The 22,482-nt window shown below is 42.1% G+C and overlaps 1 protein-coding gene across 1 annotated transcript in view; it reads left to right on the top strand.

The window, feature by feature from the left end:
* The first annotated feature begins 786 nt into the window (after positions 1-786).
* TMEM72 (transmembrane protein 72) overlaps positions 787-22,482 on the top strand; it is a 139,243-nt gene continuing 117,547 nt past the window's right edge. Inside the window, exon 1 of the mRNA XM_089680015.1 lies at positions 787-928. Within this exon, the coding sequence (XP_089536141.1) occupies positions 859-928 (70 nt within the window). The 5' untranslated portion in view covers positions 787-858. The remainder of the gene's footprint in view (positions 929-22,482) is intronic.

A 22,482-nucleotide genomic window follows, 5' to 3' on the forward strand; every position in this document is an offset into this window, starting at 1 on the left:
AGCTTTTGGCCTGACTATAGGACATGATTTCCTATGGATCCCATTCACATCTATACAGTTTTTGCAGGCGCGTTTTTGGAAAGGGTCAGGGGCTTCTTTTCCACAGCAGTTTGTGTTTTCAGTTCAATAGACTTCAATGGAACTTCATATTAAACACAAGTGCTGCAATTTGCGTGCGTTTTTTATGCATTTTTGGCGCATTTTGCATCAAAAATGTTTTTGGCCAAAAAATTAAATAATACAAACGCAAAACTAATCAAAAAAGGCGTCAAAAATGCATGTGCAGAAACGCAAAACGCACCGCAAACAGCACCGCAGAAACAGATCAAATGCAGACTGCATAGGTGTGAACCTAGCCTAAGACAGAATCGCAGGGGTCTGGGGCCAATGGATATACTTTATTGTCCAAAACACAAACAACCTCATTGCTACTCAGTCATCTGACTTGCAGTGGAAAGGTTAAAAACAATATAAAGGAAAAAAAATAAAAAAGGAGTTAAACATGCAGAGATTAAGCCTTCCAGCGTCAAGGGGTTTAGATGCCTTAATCAGATTTCTAGGCTGCATTCAATGAGGGCACCCTCCCTGCAGCCTGGTGCAGGTAATTATTAAACAGAACAATGCCACCAGCCAGTGCACACAGGGGGGCTGGAGTCATGGAATGTACTGAGGAGGTGAGAACAGGAGCACTGACTGGATGTTTGTGGACAAAGCCTGTTGCTTCACGGTCACATACACTCTGGGATTCTTGTTTTCAAAACAGAGAAGCACAAATTTCCGCAGCTTGAAAGCGTGCTGCTTGTGCTGCCTGTGATGCTGAAGGCAGTGACAGTTCAGTGTCTCTAGGCAGTGCCCACAATGCAGTGCCAGGCAGGCTGGGTGGTATTAGAAGGCATCTGTAGATTCCTGGGGGTGTGCACAGCTGCAGGTAAGTCTGGCTTTTTTCCCCACAATTGCAAAAATTGTTTGTCGTCAAAGAGCATTTATTAGTTAACTAACAAAAAAGCAAATAGACAGTTCACTTTCCAAGTGCAGTTTCACCCTGCATGGGAATAGTTCCAGAGTTTAGTAATTGAGGTGAAGCTTCACTTTGCAAAGAATACCCAATCACAGGCAAGGAAAATTTAAAAAAAAACTGCATTTTTGCTTACACTTGATTGGATGATGGAAGTCAGCAGAACTTCCCCTTATTTACTAAGCTCTGAAGCAAATTCCCTTGCAAAGTGCTGAGTAAATCAACCCCACAGTGTAGAGTTAGGCAGCATTCATACTTGAGCATTTTGTAGCTTGAAGCTCGAAGCTCCAAAACCACTCAAACCTCTTCAAAAATCTATTGTTTTTTTAAGTTTGGGCTTTTTTGGAGCTTCGTGCTACAAAACGTGAATGCAAAAAGTGTGAATGCAGCCTTAAATACAATAGTGGCAATTTTCAGGCTTCATGCACACTAGTGTTTTTTTAAAGCTCCTAGAAGCTGTTATCAGCATATTTTTTTCTGCTCCTAGAAGTTTAATAGTGTTATCCTATGTATCCATGCACACTACTTTAGGTTATTAGCATTTTTTGAGCTTTAGTATCTAGGAGCAGAAAAAAAAATAGATTTTTTGGAGTGTTTTTCCGGCAGAAAAAAAAACGATAAACTGTTCTAAACGCTACTAAAACACCCGCTTTATTCTAGTTTTTTTTTTCCCTCTACCTGTACTGTAAAAACGTTAATAAAATGCTAAAGTGTTTAACTTCTGACCGTTACTAAAAAATGCTAATACCAATGTTTTTATCCAGCATTTTTCCCAGCGTTTTTTGAGCTTTTGTCCTCATGCACACTGGGCATTTTAAAATCGCCAGTAGCGTCAGCTGTATAAAGCATTTTTTAGTGTTTAGCTGCGTTTTTCTACGTTTTAATTGTTTTATCATTTATTTAGCATTTTTTACACACTGAATAAATAAAATTGTGGCTCAAAAAAACACCCAAAAACACTGGTTTGCCGCATTTACCAGCGTTAGGGCATTTTTACCCACTAGTTCTGTTTTTGTTTTCTAGCCAAAAATGCCCCTGCCAAAAACTGCTGATTGAGGCTCCGTTCACACCAATGCATTTTCAGTTCTTTTTGCAGAAATGCACTACAGTCCATTTAACATGGTTTCCTATGGAACATGGTCACATTTATGCTTTTTTGAGCTGCTGCGTTTTTAGAAAGGGTCAGGGACTTTTTTAAAAGCAAAAAGCAGAGTTCAATGGAGAATCTGCTGAAATGCATGGTCATGCGTTTCTGCTGCGTTTTTGCCGTGCTTCGCATTTTGCACTTTTATTCTGCCCAGCAAAAAAAATTCCACTTAAAAAAAAAAAAAAGGTGAACAAAACGCAAAATACAGTAAAAACGCATCAAAAAGACGTGTAGAAAAACGCAAAATTAACTGCAAAACGGACATAAAGCAAACTGCATAGGTGCGGATGGAGCCTAAAGCTTATGTGTGCATGGATACTGGGGAGTTTACTGGCTTTAGAAAAAAATGGCAAAACCCAAAAACAGCAGCTGTAAAAACATCCCGTGTGCATGAGGACTAAAAAAGATGCTAGTGTGCATGGAGCCTCAGCATACAAACTTTGACATGTAAAAACACGGAAGTATTTGTAATTTTAACTTTGTATAATTTAAAAAGATCCTAAAGCCAGGCATAGATGGTTCAAATATCAGCCCGTTCAGAAAGGACCAGCTGATATTTGAACCAGTTATGGGCAAACTGATTGTACCCAAGTGAATCCATCAATCGACTTGGGTACAACCAGCACGTCAGATTTCTACATGCGCCTATTTCCAGCAGCAGAACGCAATGGCTCTACGGGAGGGATTCCCCCATCAACACTGACTGGGGATTATTTATTAAAAGTGGAGAGTTAAAAATCTGGTGCAGCTCTGCATAGAAACCAATCAGCTTCCAGTTTTTTTTTTGTCAAAGCTTAATTGAACAAGCTGAAGTTAGAAGCTGATTGGCTCCCATGCAGAGCTGCACCAGATTTTGCATGCTCAGCTTTTAGTAAATCAACCCCACTGTGCTGACAGGAGAATTGTGCGATTTTCTTTCCCTCCAATCATGGCTGCAGGAAAGAAAATCACATCATCTATGGCCTGCTTTAGTGAACTATTGTATGCCTATGCAGTCACACAAATGTCCAAAAGCATACCTTGAGATGCCCATATGCTCATACTTGGGTCAATTAGGCTGGAATACACTGATCAAAACTCAGCCAGTTAAGCAGGGACAGGTCGAATTTCAATAAGTGCGTGGACATCCTTACTCAATAAAAGTTGATCGATTGATCAACTTCTGTAGAAAAAGACATGCTGGAAAACTTTTATGGGTCGTTGAGCTACTCTGTAAAACCTACCATATGTATGATCCAGCTGTGAAATGTGGATGGATATTTGATTGTTGTGATAACAAATGTCAGGGATGGGTAATGTGGTGGATGTGGTTTCTTATATGACTACTTCTATTGTCACCCTCTGTATATGAAACAAGGTACTCCATGTTAAAGAGGCTTTCTGCTTGTGTACAGCATGCAATGATCTTCTCAACTTGTGTGTCTCTATCAACCAAATGGAGTTTTCCTCCTTGGACTTCTGTTAATCAGTTGTTGTCTGTCTTGGAGGGCTTTGCTAGTTACCAACAGCACTGAAATGATGAAGAAACTTGTGTAGGTGTTTGATAACAAGAGTTGTCCTTATACAGCAGCATCCAGTGTTCAGCTCATATATCAAACTTTTGGATTGTTCCATTTGGCTACACTTGTGTTTACTGTGATATATAACCAGATGTGGATTGATAATGTTTTATGATAGGGTCAGCTGTAGGTGAAGAGAATTTGTAGGTGATTACAAGATCTGCCTGTCTTGCGGAAAAAGAAAACACATTGTCTGCTGGATCTCTCCACATCATTTCCTTCCAGTTTCCATATATCTTTTCTTAGGTGTGTAAGTAGTAAAGGTACCATATTCTTTTCTTATGGCAAAGGGGAAAAAAACGGAAGCATGTGTGAATGGCCTAAAATCTGTAAAAGAGTTTTGCAATCTTAGTGTGATGACATGATATGGACATTCGATATTATATGTTATAGAAAAAGATAAAAAGGTGGGGTATCAAAACTGGCCCAAATATATATAAAGATGGTGGGAGATATTTGGATATTGCTTATTGTTCATCTTTGTAACTGAAGAATCTGGTACCACAACTTAAAACAGAACTCTGGTCATTTTTTTTTATGCCATGCAGTGGGACTGTTCCCCCACTGCATGGATCAGCTGCTCATTATCTCTGGGGTGAGACAAAGCTCATACTCACATGACCCTTCAGTCCTCCTGAAAACCACACTTCCCCATGGTTCAGGGGTGCACTGTTCCTGTCTATGGAGAGTGCATTGAGCATGTTCACTAATTGTCACTATTCCATACTCTTACTCTTGGACCCAGGGGCGGACTGACCATTTGGAAACTCGGGCACTGCCGAGGGCCTGGGGTCAGTAGGGGGCCCCATGAGATGCCCCTGGTACCTTTATCATAGGATTTTTTGAGTTTGGGTAAGGACACAAGGGCCCCATGATCCCCTATTGCCCGGGGGCCCCATGAGTTGTCAGTCCGCCCCTGCTTGGACCTCTCCATTACCTTTGACACAGTTGACCACCCCCTCCTCCTCAAAAAACTCTATTTACTTGGTCTCCATGACTGTACTCTCCGTTGGTTCAAATCTTACCTATCTCACCGCACCTTCAGTGTCACTTACAACTCTACTTCCTCCTCCCCTACTCCTCTTACTGCTGGGGTACCCCAAGGTTCTGTCTTTGGATCTCTCCTATTTCCAATCTACACCTCTTCCCATGGTTTCCAATACCATTTCAATGCTGCTGACACACAAATCTATCTCTCTACTCCTCAACTCACCCCATCAGTTTCCTCAGGTATCACCGATTTACTAACAGACATATCAGAGTGGATGTCACACCATTTCCTAAAGCTCAATCTATCCAAACCTGAGCTCATAATATTTCTTCCCCCACATGCCTCTTCCCCTGATTTCTCGGTCAGGATCAATAGCACCACTATCAATCCATCCCCACATGCCAGGTAACCCTGGATTCTGAACTATCCTTTCAGGCCCACATCCAATCCCTGTCTAAATCATGCCGCCTCAACCTCCGCAACATCTCGCAACAGTATATGCCCCTTTTTACCCAATGATACCATAAAGCTCCTAATTCACTTCATGGTTATCCCCTCGACTACTTCAACTCCCTCCTCATTGGCTTACCTTTAAGTAGGCTATTCCCCTCCAGTCCATCATGAATACTGCTGCCAGGCTCATAAACCTTACCAACCATTTAATGTCTGCTACTGCTCTCTGCCAATCCCTCCACTGGCTTCCATTCACCCAACAAATAAAATTCAAAATACTAACAACAGCTTACAAACCCATCCACAACTCTGCCCCCAGCTACATCACTAACCTAGTCTCAAAATATCTACCAAACCACTCTCTTTGATCCTCCCAAGACCTTCTGCTCTCTAGTTCCCATGTTACCTCCTCCCATGCCGACCTCCAGGACTTCTCTCGAGCTTCTCCCATTGTATGGAACTCCCCACCCCAATCTGTCCAACTATCTCCTAATCTATCCACCTTTAGACAATCCCTGAAAACCATTCTCTTTAAAGAAGCCTATGCTGCTTCTAACTTGTAAACTGCCTTTTATTCCCTCCATCAGCTCATCCCCCACAGCTATTACCTTTTGTATCACTCAACCCTTCCTCCTAGATTGTAAGCTCTAACAAGCAGGGCCTTCTGTTTCCTCTTGTGCCAAATTATTTTGTAACTGTTATGTCTGCTTTCATTTTGTAAAGCACTGCACAAACTGTGCGCACTATAAAAATCCTGTATAATAATAATAATGCTGAGGTCAGGAACATCCATTTACAAGTTCACTGGACTGTGGGGGGGCAGGAGCCGCAGGGAGGATTGGCAGCTCAGGTAAATATTTCTCCACTGTCCTCTTTAGAGTAAAATGAAAAGTAAACTCCACTGCACAGGCAGAAAAAAAAATGCCTGGAATTCTGCTTTAAAACTGGCCGTATGTGGATCACAATTTGGCCACTTCAGCACCACCTGAATTTCGATCCATGTATGGGAAGGCTGATTGTACCCAAGTCGATTTATCGTTCGACTTGAGTACAAGCAGCCAGTCAAATTTTGTAGTCAGGGGCGTATTTGCCGTGAGGAAAGCAAGGCATTTGCCTTGGGCGGCACTTTTCGGGGGGGAGGGGGGTGCCAATCCTCTGAAGAAGGGACACTGGTCCTCCTGGGCATCGTGGCTGGGCGGCAGGGGGCAGTGAGAGCCAGGGGCTGATCTCCTGGGGACGTAGGAGAGGCCATGAGACTCCAGGAAGGGAGCCGCTGTGGTGGTGAGTCTCTCTCCAATAGGGTGGGGGGGAGTTTGCAGGGGCTATGGTGTGCAAGGAGGGGTCGCAGGTGGGGGGGGTTGGTGGTTATCAGATTTTTTTAGTGTTGTATTCTAAATACACTCCTGGTTATAGTCACTAGGCATAATCATTGTGTTCTGACATCCCCCACCAGCAGAACACAATAGTTCTGCTTCAGCTTTGATGGGGGAATCTAGTGATTTCCTTTCCTTCCAGTGGTGGAAGGAAAGAAATTTGCATCATCTATGGGTGCTTTACAGCAGGGATAGACACCTTGTGATAATACATCTCTTCGTAGACCACTTGTTCCAGCATGCTTTGCAATCCAACTTTATTTCCAGAAAATGTTTGCATGAAATATGTACTGAATCCCAATTGTCTGATAAAAGCAAGTGTCCATGGTTGGTTAGATGGTTACCTGGTGATCATGTACAATTAAAAATTGTCTGAGACTTGGATTGCATTTTGTAGCATATGGAAATCTATAAAATGAGTCTGTAAAATTCCAAATACCTGCCGTAGGACAGTCAACTGTGCAGACAAAATCCAATTACCCTAAGGGCTCTGGAGGGCACTCTGTCAATTTATAATAAGCTCAGTCTAGCTGCGGTGTTAACTTTGTCCTACAACGAAAAAAGGGTGCTGAGAGAAGGATGCTGTGCTGGAAATTGGGGCACATTTCTATGACTTGCCTTATCAATAGTTCTCCCTGAAAGCAACTGGACTACAAATTCCAGGGCCACCTACAGAAATGCTTCACTACACATGCGTGCGTATTCAGCCCTTTCATACAATATAGGTTTTGAACACCAAGCACCAGGACATGCTCTGCTAGTAACATTTTTAAAATGTAAAAGACCTTGCTATATATAAATAATATATGACAAGAAGCAGGTACATTATTTTGTAATTCTGATCAAATGCTCCTCATTTTCAGGATATATGATTTTCAGTTATACTAGTTCATCCTCATGCAGCACTAACAAGCATTGGGATTCTTTCCAAACATATATTGTTACTTCATGAGATATGTATTTATGCAATTTATGTAATACATTTTAAAGTTTGTTTTTTTATCTTAAAGACCAGGCTAGGAAGAACAATGGTTAACTGTGTCTGCTGAACCTTTGGACAAAGTCTGCTCTGCTGTATTTCTAGGCTGATTGAGTTTAGCTAGCACAAGTAATCATTCTGAGTGGTAAAGACAAGTTGCAGAAAGCAGTACACGAGCTGGATTATGTAGAAACCCGTTATCATGTGAGTACATGGATTTACTTGTTTTTGCTAATATGCTGATGATGCTTCTCCTCGTGTTTTCTTTAAATTGTAACGAGAACATCTGGCTAGCATAAACAATGCTGGGGACAAATAAATCATTTTTAATCATGCGTCAGCTCTACAAATTTTATTTGATGTTTTTCTGACATCATTTATGAGCATTATTTGGTCTAAGTTACCATTTTATGCAACACAATACAGTAAACAGTGCAAAAACCAATATGGTTGCTATAGAGCCCAGATATACTGCATTACATATTCTTTGCAGTTACTACTTTTGCTACATAGATACATATGTAGCACCCTCTAGGTGTAGCTAGATAGGATTGATTTTTTTTTTAGTCAGAGGCTTCCTAAAAGTCTGGGATGAGTCAGCCTGGGAGTGAGGTAGAGGGGCTACCTCAGGTTAAGCTTGGGGGCTCTACAGGTCAGGGCTTCTGGAGCTCTCTCACCCGCCTAGAAACTGCTGGAACTTTCTGGAAGAGAAGCAGAGGGGCAGAGAATGGGAGGAAGCCTGGATTTGTAAGCCGTGTACCGGGGTGGGCTCCCCAGGATACAGTGAAGTCACGAACGAGGAAAGCAACCCCAACACCAGCTTTTGCCACAACAGAATTTTACTTAGATGTGGCAAATAAACACAACCACAAATGCTGGAAACATACAATAAATTTACATACACCCAGCCCAAAGGCTGAGACCCTTGTGCTGCACAGCACGGCGCCTTCCGATGGATGAAGGTAGAAAGTGAAGTAATTTACCTACTGGCGGGCACAACTAAGCTGCCACACCTTACCTGTTATTACACTAAAAGAGCAGAAATCAGTGTGTGGGTGTATGGTATGGGCTAGCCTGCGGTGCAGCACAACAGCTTACAATCTTACATAAATCTACAGTATTCCCTCTCCCATAACTGGTCCTGTAGCATGTGCCTGAGTATTCCTTCTGAGCAAAACGCCAGTCTGGCTTGAGTTTGTAGGATTTTATCAGCTCTCCAATGTGAAATGTCACTGTAAGTTGTGGAGTCATTCCAATGATCAGTAACAACACTTGTGACCTGACACAAACAGAGACCCTAACTAACTAACTATAGGCCTGGACTCGGTCTCAAGGCGCCAACACTGAAATGAGGTGCGTGCACGATCTTACTGACCCGGGTCTGCTTTGCATCCGCTGGTGACTCTGAACAGAACAAATGTCTCTCCAACAAGCATGCGGTCTCGCCGTATATGTTGCTTAGTTCCTCTGCTCTCATCAGCATTCCTGGCAGCAATCTCATCAGCATTCCTGGCAGCAATCTCATCAGCTTCACTGGTTACGGAGGGACGCTTTCACACCTGGATGTCATCAGATTCTCAGCTCACAGCGCCCCTTATTCACCATGCTCCAAAACATGACTTCTCTCTCTCCTTCTTGTTCTCTCCAACTCTGTGTGCAAAAAAAACCCACCTCTTCATGAATATACAAATATCTATGCAGTCTGAGGCTGTGTTAAAAAAAACTGTGACATCTTGTGGCTAAACCGCAGAATGTCATTCAAAACATTAATTTACTTTCACACAGTGTTCAAACAATGAGAGCTGTTTCCCCATCTCACAGATTTGCAGGGAACCTGGCCGATCGCCAGGCAGGAGGCTTGGCATGGTGGCTAGGACAACCCTTAAATGTGAGAGAGCCTGTGCTGTTGGAGTCGGGTGGAAGATGAACTCTTTGGAAGGTGTGGAGCTAGGGAGGGGGCCACAGGGAGGGGGACATACCTACAGGCTGGTGCTGGATGGAAGGCTCTCCACTGTACCACCATCTCTTAGGGAGGGCATCCTTTCAGCAGGGTAGGAGCTAGTCCAGCATAAGGCCTGAGGGCAGCTGTAACCCACCAAGCTACAGGACAGGACAGTGTGAGTACTTCTATACCCCCTGGGCCAGTAAAAGGAGAGAGCGGTCAGATGCAATACTTAACTGCAGATATTGGAATCCCTTGCCCAGGAATACCCTCAGGACAGTTGGGTGAAAGAGGAAGGATTCATCTGTGGTCTTAGAAGGTACAACCAAGGGAACATCAGTGCTCCTTAAAAAGACACTTTCTACTTTTAGGTCTACATTTTTTGTTTGCTGAGAAATTGTCCTCAGGTTTTACAGTTCCTTGGGCATCCCACATAGCCCTAATAAAACAACAAAACCAAGCTCAAGGACTGTTTTACTGACTCTGTAGGAAAAAGTATGGAAAATGTGTGTTTCCTGGCTGTGCAGAGCTTAGGGTTGACCCAAAAACTCAGCAGGCCCTCAAGAGGGTAGCTTTACGCATACATAAAGGTTGATTTACTAAAACTGGAGAATACAAAATCTGCTTCCAGAGAAACCAATCAACTTCCATTTTTTTCTAAAAGCCTAATTGTACAAGCTGACATTAGAACCTGATTGGTTATCATGCACAGCTGCATTAGATTTTGCACTCTGCTGAAGACACCAGTCCATCCAGTTCAACTTGTGTGGGTGTGTGTACACATTTATTTCAGCCTATGGCACTGCTGAGGTGTTATGGAAGACCAGGATGCTTCAATAGCGGCCTTCAGCTCTTCTGCATTGTTAGGTCTCATGTCTCTCATCTTTTTCTTGGCAATGCCCCATAGATTCTCTATGGGGTTCAGGTCAGGCCAGTTTGCTGGCCAATCAAGCACAGTAATCCCACGGTCATTGAACCAGATTTTGGTGCTTTTGGCAGTGTGGGCAGGTGTGCTCCAAAATCTCCTGGTAGACGGCTGCGTTTACCCTCGACTTAATGAAGCACAGTGGACCAACACCAGCAGATGACATGGCTACCCAAATCAACACAGACTGTGGAAACTTCACACTGGACTTCAAGCATCTTGCAGTGTGTGCCTCTCTATTCTTCCTCCATACTCTGGGTCCTTGGTTTCCAAATGAGATGCAAAAGTTGCTCTCATCAGAAAAGAGGACTTTGGACCACTGAGCAACAGACCAGGTCTGTTTTTCTTTAGCCCAGGTAAGACGCTTCTGACATTGTTTGTTTTTCAGGAGCGGCTTGACAAGATGAATACAACGTTTGAAGCCCATGTCAATGGTTCCGTCTGTGTGTGGTGGCTCTTGATGCACTGACTCCAGCCTCAGTCCACTCCTTGTGAAAGTCCCCAACACTTTTGAATGGCCTTTTCCTGACAATCCTCTCCAGGCTGCGGTCATCCCTGCTGCTTGTGCACCTTTTTCTTCCACACTTTTCCCTTCCACATTACTTTGTATTAATGTGCTTTGATACAGCACTTTGGGAACATCCAACTTCTTTTGCAATTACCTTTTGAGGCTTTCCCTCCTTATGGAGGGTGTGAAATATGGTTTTCTGCACAACTGTCAGGTCAGCAGTCTTTCCCATGATTGTGATTCCTACTGAACCAGACTGAGAGACCATTTAAAGGCTCAGGAACCCTTTGCAGGTGCTATGGATTAATTAGCTGATTAGAGTGGGACACATTGAGCCTAGAATATTGCACCTTTTCACAATATTCAAATTTTCTGAGATTGTGGATTTGGGGTTTTCATGAGCTGTAAGCCATAATCATCACAATTATGACAAATCACGGCTTGAACTATCTTGCTTTCCATGTAATGAGTCTATCTTATATATTAGTTTCACCTTTTAAGTTGCATACATTACTGAAATAAATGAACTTTTGAACGATATTCTAATTTTTTGAGTTTCACCTGTATATTGTGTTGTGACGATCGCGGCGTCAGACCCCAGCCCTTCTCACCAAACTCGTGACCGAAGGACTAGCCAATCTAAAACCGCGCTGTGACATTGCGTAACAATGCCATGCCCAGCTGCATCCTGCACACAGATTTTCCAGCTAAATGACCACAACCTGTGTACCTGCAGCCTGAGAGCGATTGTTACTGGGTCAGGTTAATTACGCAATTAACCCTTCACACTGCCACCACCTCCTTTTTGTACAGAGAAAGAGGAAACTCAGCAATATCAGCAAAGATACTATGATGGTTGAATAATCGTAGGTATACCACTGTCACCGCAAGCAGAGATATACCGAAGTTTAAAACACACAAACTGTAGCACTATTCAGAGGCAGGAGTTCTTAGTTTGCATTAAACAGCTTTAGAAACAGTTCAACACTTTCAGAAAGTAAGATTTATTACTAAAAGGTCAAAAGGGTGCAATAAAAATATTTACAGAAAAAGATGTAGCCAATATATATAAATATACAGAGAACAATAGCACAGCAAAGAGATAAAGGAAAGGAATTTAGATAGATAAAGTACTTGCCATCAGCCTGGGTTAAGCAGATCAGGTTTCAGAGCAAAAGGGCCGTCTCCCAGAGTTGGTTCTGATGTTACAAGGGAGAATTTTCAACTTAGCTCAACTCAGCTTAGCTTACCTTCAAGCATCACAGCCTTTATCTAGGAACTCAGCAGGGTGTCTCCCTGAAGCAGAGAACCAATCGCCTCATTTGGGCAGGTGTGGCAGGCGGAGACCCAAGCTATGACCAAAAATCCCTCCTAGCTTATATTATGGTTCATAACTTACAGTGGATACATATAACATTCTATCCACGAGTAGATTATTACGCAGAATCTTCTGCTGAACGTCTACATATGAAATATGAGATACCTGCTGGGATGGTTAAGGAGATATTATTTTCTGCTCTCCTGTTGATCTCAGCTAGGGGATGTAATATACCAAACAATTTGTATTAAAGTGAGCCGTCCGAATATGTGCTCCATGTCTATGTAGTTATGTCCTATTTGAAGATATAAAATTATATGGAAAAGTGAGTTTTTAAATGTACGTCTGTTTTTACGACTACCTGGAATGTCTTTGAGGCTCCGTGCGGGCTTGGTTTATAGTTTTACGATCCCTTCTCCAGCAAGAGTCTCGCAGACATAGGGGCACCAGCTAGTGAGGTTTATAGCCATGAGCCCTCCCAATGAGTTTTCTGCCTGTGATCTCTGTCCTCAAACAGACCACATGTCACTCAACAGAGAGGGAAGGGGGATATCGGAGGAATCTGATTTGGGAGAGAGAGATACAAAATGGAGGGGTTTGGAGCAAAATGGATGAGCACGTCCATCTCTGTGTGCATGATTGCTACATGTGTACTCTAAGATGTTTTTGAAATTGTCAATACTTCCCATGGACATCAGTGATTGTGGAAGGGAGTTCCACATCCTTACCGTCCTAACAGTAAAGAACCCCCTGCACATTTTAGGGGCAAACCGCTTCTCATCCAACTTCACTGTGTGACCACATGTCCTCTTGACTGACCTGAGACTGAACAGTTTTCCACCTATACTAGAATTACCATTTAGATATATTCATTGCAATTTCCTCTTAAGCGTCTCTTGTCCAGAGAAAATAAGGTTAATGTATGTAGCTTCCTCCAGCTCCCTTATTAACATTGTTGTCCTTCTCTGGACTCTCTCCAATTCCAGCAAATCCTTCCTGAGGACTGGTGATGAGAACAGGACAGCAAACTCAAGATGTGTCCGAGTTTTGCAAAGTGGTAGAATTATAGATTTATCTCTTGAGTATATCCCCTTTTTGATGCATGCTAATTGTCTGCTGGCCTTGCTTGCTGCAGCTTGGCATTGTATGCTAACGCTGAGCTTGCCATCAAATAGGACCCACAGATCCTTTTCCATGCTTGATTCCCCCAAGGGTTCTCCCCCTAACGTGTATCCTACGTTCCTATTTGTCAGCCCCCTAGTGCATCACTTTACATTTCCCTACATTGCCATGTAGTTACCCACCCTTATATTTTATCGAGGCCCTATTGTTATTGCCCTGCTTACTTTCATAATCAAAGATTTACAACCCATTATAACAGAGGATTGAAATATTCCAGCAACCCGCAATATTGGCTTTTAGACAACCCCCCAACCTCAGGCATAAACTAATCAGTAGGAAACTTCCTTCTGATTATGATGTCACAAATAATGGAAGCAAACCCTGCAATAAAAAAATGTTGCAAACTGTGCAACCAAATTAATCCATCAATAGGTGTCACACACTCAAAAGGGATCTTCAGTATCACCGGATGATACAGCTGCACCTCCAGTAATGTTGTGTACATTATCCAGTGCAAAAAATGTAGCAAACGATCTTACGTTGGTGAAACAGGACAGAAGTTGCGAACAAGGGTGAATTTGCACAGACACACCATGAAGGAACATAAAGAAGACGACGTCTGCACACTTGTGGGACACCATTTCGCACAACCAGACCACACTATAGAAGACCTCAATATCTTAGTTCTTAAAGGGAATTTCAGAACTATCCAGGAAAGGAAAACTAGTGAGCTAACTGATATTTCTATTTGATACAAAGATAACGGCCTTAATTTAGACATGGGATTCCTCACTCATTATCCAACAGTCTTAGGACCCCCTCTGTGATTGTAGTCCCACCCCACCCCCCTCCTCCCAGTCTTTGCTTTTGCTCTGTCTTATCTCTAGTCTAATCCTAGTTGTATAACCATTGCTGTGTACATTTGTTTGTGTGTTTTTTTCTGTTTTCTTTTTTTTCCCCTTCAGAGATTGTTTCTTTCAACATTCTGCTAAAACTTTGTGAAGTGGACCTTGAAGAAGGGGGTACACCCCGAAAGCTTGTCCTGGAAATTGTATGGCAGTGCAAATCAGTGCACAGTCATCTGTGAATGAGAGACTACAAGTCCTGACATCCTTTAGCGGCTTGTAGTCCTCAATGAACTACCACGGTGCTGAGAAGCACCGTGGTAGTTCATTGATTCTTCCTGTCAGTCTATCTGCTTGCTTGTACATCCTGCACGGCAAGCAGATATACTGACAGGTCTGCAGGAGACCTGCATGGCACCATCGATCTGCTGATTGGTGGAGTAATAGTTTACAGGCTCCTGCAGACAAAAATAATAAATGCATATTTTTTTTCTGCAAAAAAATGTGCTTTTATTATTTTTTTTAGAAAAAGTGAACTTATCCTTTAATTATCCACCGTCATAAGCTGACATTTGCCCATTTTTGGCCCTATCTGGTCAAAGTTTCTTGTGTCTATGTGTCAGGGGGATGTTTTTAAGCATGCGTGTTTACAGATGACCCTCACAATGCACATAGCAGACAACAGTCAGGCCACACCTTCCCATCCATATATTTTTGACCCCCTTTTTGTCTATTGTATATTTGTTTATGCATATTTCTAGTTTTTCTTGATCTGTGTGTTTACAGCTGCAAATTTCTTTGTATTGGTGTCTATATGTTTGTTTATCTGCATGGATTTAGCTATCACTCTGCTGTTTATCAGTAAGTGTTTGTATTCTACTCTTTGTATGTAGGGTTTCCTTTTATCTATGCTTCCTGTTGGGTTTCCCAGTGTTTGTTGCCAATTCTTAAGCCATGTAAATACTCTAAATGTCATTACATAAAACACAATACATTCCAGGTTAAATCTGATTATCTCACAATTTTGGAAACTGAATACAATTCTGTAGTCTGGCATGTCAAAGACAATAAAACTGTCCTTAAAATACAATGGAAGGGTCCGTCATGCAAGCACAACCCTTCCACATTCAGGACAAGCTCCCATCAGCAGTCAGCAAAGAGTGCTTTTAACATACAACTTCATAAGCATAGCTTGGCCATGTTTATGAGTTGTTTCAAAGGAAGAGAACAAGGAACTGGTGCTAGTCTTTCAGCAGGTAGCCATTGCAAACAGGATAAGTAATATAACTAGTCAAATTATATATTCTTCCCTCCAGTAGACAGTTGCCAAGTTCAGTGACCTTTAGACATTGTTATTTTGGTATCTGTCATCTGTCCTCTAATTTCAATTGTGTTGCCTAGCCAAAGATGACTTAATAAAAGCAAGCAATGCTTCTTATAGCAATGCTTGCAATTATGGATCAGTTTCTGAGATACAAGTGGATGATATCACTTGTTATCAAAAAAGAGCTTGTTGAAAGATCTCCCTTCTAGGATGATCCTTCAAACTACTATGGAGAAAATTGAAGGTGCGAATGTACAATAGACAAACTATTATCAGATAACATCAGGTTCCAGCACTCATGTAGGTAATATGGAGAGATTTTTATCCCCTAAATTATTGGGGACATACCTTCTCATCTATAGCATCTAAAGTTGTTCTAAAGGCTCTAGGTTTTTCTTTTACCTCAATGCATGTTTGTTTTTGTTTTTTTTAAAGAAAATCTTTTCTTTAGAATTACTTTAATGTTATAGCTAATGCACTGTTCATGAATTGCCACAAATGAGGATACTGTATGCGAATTCCGCCAAACGTTTTGCAGATTGTGCCTCTAGAAACTAAACTTTATCTGATTTAATCAGCCAGCCATAGTCTGGATATAGACAGCAGAAAGTAGTTGGATGTGTCCCACACAGGAAAATTTGCTTAACAATTCCTGTTTAGGCTGTAAAGGAAGAAGGTAAGGAGCACACAGGCAGCCCCAGTGCTGCCTTACATTTAGGCCGCATGGACACTGTATCTCTAAGATGCCTTTTCTCCTTGCAGAAGTTTAGCAGCAGAAAAAATCGCATGCATGCATGTTCACTCGTGTTTATGCCCGTTCACGTATCCAACGTTAATGCATTGTACTGGCCAGAATTTGAATTTATTCTGACCGTTAGAATGTATTAACACCAGGCGCGCAGAGGAGCATAAACACAGTGTTAATGTGCATTTGTGCACGTTTGCACCATTTTTCAGCCAAAACGCTCCTCCGAAAGTGATTTTTTTTTTCTTTTAAATGTCCCTGCCTCTAAACTACTGTATAAATGGCTATGTATGCATGGACACATAGAATAACAGGGAGGGGCATTTAGAAGCAGAAAAAAAACTCAAACTTTTAAATAGACATTTTTGCAGTGTGCACCAGCCCTTACAGGAACAAATAGGAATCTGATTTCTGACTTGTTCAATAATTTTGTCTCTATTGAATGGTCATTTGAGGCTGTTGAGTGCTGCCCCACAAACTCATAAATATATTGTAACCAGATACAGGTAAAAATTCCTGCAGACTGTTCCTATAATCCCATGCATTAGATGGGGATTTGGGTCTTTTTTAGGAATTGCATTCTAAAAAAGAAACGTATACCAGAAAGTGTCAAAAAAGAGCTTGTTGAAAGATCTCCCTTCTAGGATGATCCTTCAAACTACTATGGAGAAAATTGAAGGTGCGAATGTACAATAGACAAACTATTATCAGATAACATCAGGTTCCAGCACTCATGTAGGTAATATGGAGAGATTTTTATCCCCTAAATTATTGGGGACATACCTTCTCATCTATAGCATCTAAAGTTGTTCTAAAGGCTCTAGGTTTTTCTTTTACCTCAATGCATGTTTGTTTTTGTTTTTTTTTAAAGAAAATCTTTTCTTTAGAATTACTTTAATGTTATAGCTAATGCACTGTTCATGAATTGCCACAAATGAGGATACTGTATGCGAATTCCGCCAAACGTTTTGCAGATTGTGCCTCTACAAACTAAACTTTATCTGATTTAATCAGCCAGCCATAGTCTGGATATAGACAGCAGAAAGTAGTTGGATGTGTCCCACACAGGAAAATTTGCTTAACAATTCCTGTTTAGGCTGTAAAGGAAGAAGGTAAGGAGCACACAGGCAGCCCCAGTGCTGCCTTACATTTAGGCCGCATGGACACTGTATCTCTAAGATGCCTTTTCTCCTTGCAGAAGTTTAGCAGCAGAAAAAATCGCATGCATGCATGTTCACTCGTGTTTATGCCCGTTCACGTATCCAACGTTAATGCATTGTACTGGCCAGAATTTGAATTTATTCTGACCGTTAGAATGTATTAACACCAGGCGCGCAGAGGAGCATAAACACAGTGTTAATGTGCATTTGTGCACGTTTGCACCATTTTTCAGCCAAAACGCTCCTCCGAAAGTGATTTTTTTTTTCTTTTAAATGTCCCTGCCTCTAAACTACTGTATAAATGGCTATGTATGCATGGACACATAGAATAACAGGGAGGGGCATTTAGAAGCAGAAAAAAAACTCAAACTTTTAAATAGACATTTTTGCAGTGTGCACCAGCCCTTACAGGAACAAATAGGAATCTGATTTCTGACTTGTTCAATAATTTTGTCTCTATTGAATGGTCATTTGAGGCTGTTGAGTGCTGCCCCACAAACTCATAAATATATTGTAACCAGATACAGGTAAAAATTCCTGCAGACTGTTCCTATAATCCCATGCATTAGATGGGGATTTGGGTCTTTTTTAGGAATTGCATTCTAAAAAAGAAACGTATACCAGAAAGTGTAAAGCAAGCCATAGCTTATACAATTGCCCAATTCTGACTCTGTTGATGGGGGAATCCTTCCTGCAGTGCTTTTGCGTTCCGCCAGCGGATGTCTTCCAAAGAGGCTATAGCCGCCGGTAGTGATCACAAGCAAAAACATCGGACAGGTTGGTTGCACTGAAGTCGATCAATAGGTCAACTTCAGTACAACCAGCCAGCCCATAGATCAGGGCTAGACAAATTCCAGGCACGGGTTGCCATGGTGACTCAAAATTGTGTCCTGGTGCCTGGGCTACACTTCAGCTCACCAACCCCCGACATCTCCTTCCCAATTTGACAGCTGGGTGCTGGGATTACAGTTGCAGGCACCAGATTCCACCAGTGAGTGGACAGGGAGTGTGGGTCAGCTGGCTATGGCTTCAGATCCTTTTATCCACCCCCCCCCCCCAGCCCCATCAGTGCTGCATATCAGTGCAGCCTAATCAGTGCCGGATATTAGTGCCCATCAGTGCCTCCTCATCAGTTCCCATCAGTGCTGCATATCAGTACAGCCTAAGCAGTGCCTACTCATCCATGCCCATCAGTGCCACCCCCTCAGTCCCTCCTCATCAGTGCCACCTATCAGTGCCGCATATGAGTGCAGGCTCATCAGTGCCACCTATCGGTACCTCCTCATCAATGCCGCCTATCAGTGCCCATCAGGGCCGCATATCAGTGCAGCCTCATTAGTGCACATAAGTGCAGCCTATCAGTGCGGCCTTATCAGAGCACATCAGTGAAGGAGAAAAATTACTTATTTGCAAAATTGTATAACAGAAACTAAAAAAAATTGTTGTTTTTTTTTTCATTTTTAGTCTTTTTTTGTTTTTTCACCAGGCGTGAGCAATTCTCATTACCCGGGGCCCTTGACATGCAGTTCCAGGAGCAGGCAGCCGATATAAAAAAAGTGGCACCTAACTTTTTTAGCTGGCTCCTAGATTCAAAGCAAATTTGTCAAGGCCTGTCATAGATGGATCGAATTTCAGCTGGTCCCTGTTGAATCAGAGATTTGAGCCGACTTAACTGAGAACATCATGGTACATTTGAAAAGGACAGTTTAAAGTGCACCTGTTTCCAGATTATGAACATTCAAGTATGAAAGTACAGTTATTCACAATGCCTATAGATACTAAAGGTTTGTTTTAAAGTGCTTTTATTGCATACTCAGAACATGCAAATACTTTAGTGAGTATAGTCTGGGCACAGGTTCACTTTAAGCACACATGACATGCATAGACCTAAATATTGTGACTCATTGGGGGGGATTTACTAAAACTGGAGCACACAGAATCTGGTGCAGTTGTGTACAGTAACTAATCAGCTTCTATCTTCAGCTTGTTTAATTAAGCTTTGACAATAAAACCTAGAAGTTGATTGGATGAGGAAAGGGGGTTTATCTCAGCAAAGCACAGCCTCCTGCCTGCATGCCTGAGCTAAAGGCCGATGGATTTCAAGAACTATAGTAAATGCTACATGAATCATCTCCTTACTCAAAATAGCTTTCTCATAATAGAAATACTAGAGGGATTTTTTTCAAAGCGATTTCCCAACAAAAGATGCAAGGAAACATGGAGGAATGAGTGAGTTTTAAATATTTAAAATGAATTCAATAACATTTTCAGTCTTTGGTGCTCAGATACAGTTAAGTTCCACTTTAAACAGGGACAAGTGCAAACCTAGTCCCTGTACTTGTCACATAAATACCATGGTTTTTTAATTTCCTTCTTTAACTCAATGGTTATTTCCTTCATAACCTTATTCTTACCATTCTTGCTCTGCAACTTTTTACCACCATGCTTGCTCTGCACATTCTTGTCACCTTCATTACCACTCTGTACATTCTTGTCACCTTCATTACCGCTCTGCACGTTCTGGTCACCTTCATTACCGCTCTGCACATTCTTGTCACCTTCATTACTGCTCTGCACATTCTTGTCACCTTCATTACCGCTCTGCACATTCTTGTCACCTTCATTACTGCTCTGCACATTCTTGTCACCTTCATTACTGCTCTGCACATTCTTGCCACCTTCATTACTGCTCTGCACATTCTGGTCACCTTCATTACCACTCTGTACATTCTTGTCACCTTCATTACCGCTCTGCACGTTCATGTCACCTTCATTACCGCTCTGCACATTCTGGTCACCTTCATTACCGCTCTGCACTTTCTTTTTACCACCATGCTTGCTCTGCACATTCTTGTCACCTTCATTACCACTCTGTACATTCTGGTCACCTTCATTACTGCTCTGCACGTTCTTGTCACCTTCATTACCGCTCTGCACATTCTGTTCACCTTCATTACAGCTCTGCACATTCTTGTCACCTTCATTACCGCTCTGCACGTTCTTGTCACCTTCATTACCGCTCTGCACGTTTTGGTCACCTTCATTACCGCTTTGCACATTCTGGTCACCTTCATTACCACTTTGCACATTCTGGTCACCTTCATTACCACTTTTTCAACAACATGCTTGCTCTGCACATTCTTGTCACCTTCATTACTGCAACGCACTTTCTTCTTACCACCATGCTTGCTCTGAATTTTCTTTGGAGCCATACTGGATGTCCAGATGGCTTGCAAAAACGACAGTAAATGCTACATGAATCATCTCTTTACTCAAAATAGCTGTGGCTAGAAATGCTAGAGGGATTTTTTTAAAGCGATTTCCCAACAAACTAAAGCAAGGAGATGTGGAGGAATGGGTGAGTTTTAAATATTTAAAATGAATTAAATAACATTTTCAGTCTGTGGTTCACAGGTACAGTTAAGTTCTGCTTTAAACAGGAACAATTACAAATACTTAGTCCCTGTATTTGTACCTGTAAAGGAATATTGCTGATTTCAAATGCCACTGCTTACCTCGTTTTGAAAATAACTGTCTTGCTGTCTGGATTCAGTAGATTAATTGATCCAAAATCAAAGATGTCAATCAGAAAAGTCAGAGGAACATCACAACATCTGATCTGCAAACATACTACGGGTCAGTTGTTCAGAAAATCCTAAATTTAGTTATAGGCGGGGCATGGCACCCAAAACAGGTACCCTAGCGAACACGCTCACTAATGCCCTGGGAACATGACCACAAGGGGCGCAGTCATGGGAAGTCAGCATTAAAACGGCACCCCAACTCAGAAACGAGCTAATCACCTTTGTATAGTTCCACTTGTTAAGTTCAGACACTTAACGGTTAAGCACTTTACCCATGTCACTGTACACTTGCGCTCATGAATGCAGCCTAAGTTCCACTCACAAACACAGCCATAACTTTTTACCTCACTCCCAGTGACAATGAGAGTTACCGGACTCTTAGTGCAGAATTCTGTTATTATTGAGCTTTCCACTTGACTTGGATCCACTGCCTTGCTGTTTCTTTCTACTTTCCGTACTTCCTGGCTACGTCCCTGGGTCCCCCATGTCTCAATGATGGTCCCGTGTATGGGGCACTGATCGCTAGGGAGGGGGTCAAGTGCACCAATCCCCTCACTACTGTGGTGACCATCTCCCATGCCAAGTATTGACCCCCCCCCCCCCCCCCCGCTGACTGGTTGCTATCACATTCACACCACTGCATGGTTACTTGTGGCAATGGCAATATAGCCATATCTCCTGCACGTTTAACTCTTGCATAGTGGCCCTCTTACATCTTATCTTCATCCCCTTTTTGTACAAGCCCTGTTTGTTATATGTTATCACAATATTCAATTATTAATACTAAGTATAATGACAATGGCAGGAGACTTGAAGGACAGCAACTCATGTTTTGTTTAAACCACAATCAACTTCTTCAGGTGTATGAATTGAATAGTCGATCTAAAATACATATACAGCAATAAGACATCATATATTGTATTTTTATATACATATCTACATTTAAATCTAATATGAATGTTCTTCCAAAATCAGTAAAAGGTTGACTGTTAGTATGATAGCTGTCATTCACACCATGGACAAAAGGAGGGTCATCAGGGAGAGCATAATGGTCCCATTATTTACTAAAGGTGCAGGAGTATATTTATAATTAAAGTGGTTGTAAAGGCTCAAGGTTTTTTACCTTTATGCATTCTATGCATGAAGGTAAAAAACCTTCTGTGTGCAGCATTCCTCCCAGCTCCCCCTAATACTCACCTAAGCCTCCTCTTGATCCAGCAACATACACTGGAGTCTCAGCTATCCCGGGACTCCCTTTTCTCACTGGCTGGGACAGAAGCAGGAGCCATTGGTTCCACTGCTGTCAAGTACTGCAAGCAAGCCAATGAGAAGAGAAAGGGGGCAGGGTCAAGTCGCAGATACACGGAGCAGAGAATGCCCCCATATCAAGCTGCTTGCTGTGGGGGCACCTGACAGGAGGGAGGGGCCAAGAGAGCCTGTGGGGGACCCAAGAAGAGGAGGATCCAGGTTCCTCTGTGCAAAAGTATGTTTG

Source organism: Staurois parvus, unplaced genomic scaffold (genome assembly GCF_062004578.1).
Source record: "Staurois parvus isolate SC_StPar_1 unplaced genomic scaffold, SC_StPar_1.0 ptg000234l, whole genome shotgun sequence".
Taxonomy (NCBI): Eukaryota; Metazoa; Chordata; class Amphibia; order Anura; family Ranidae; genus Staurois; species Staurois parvus.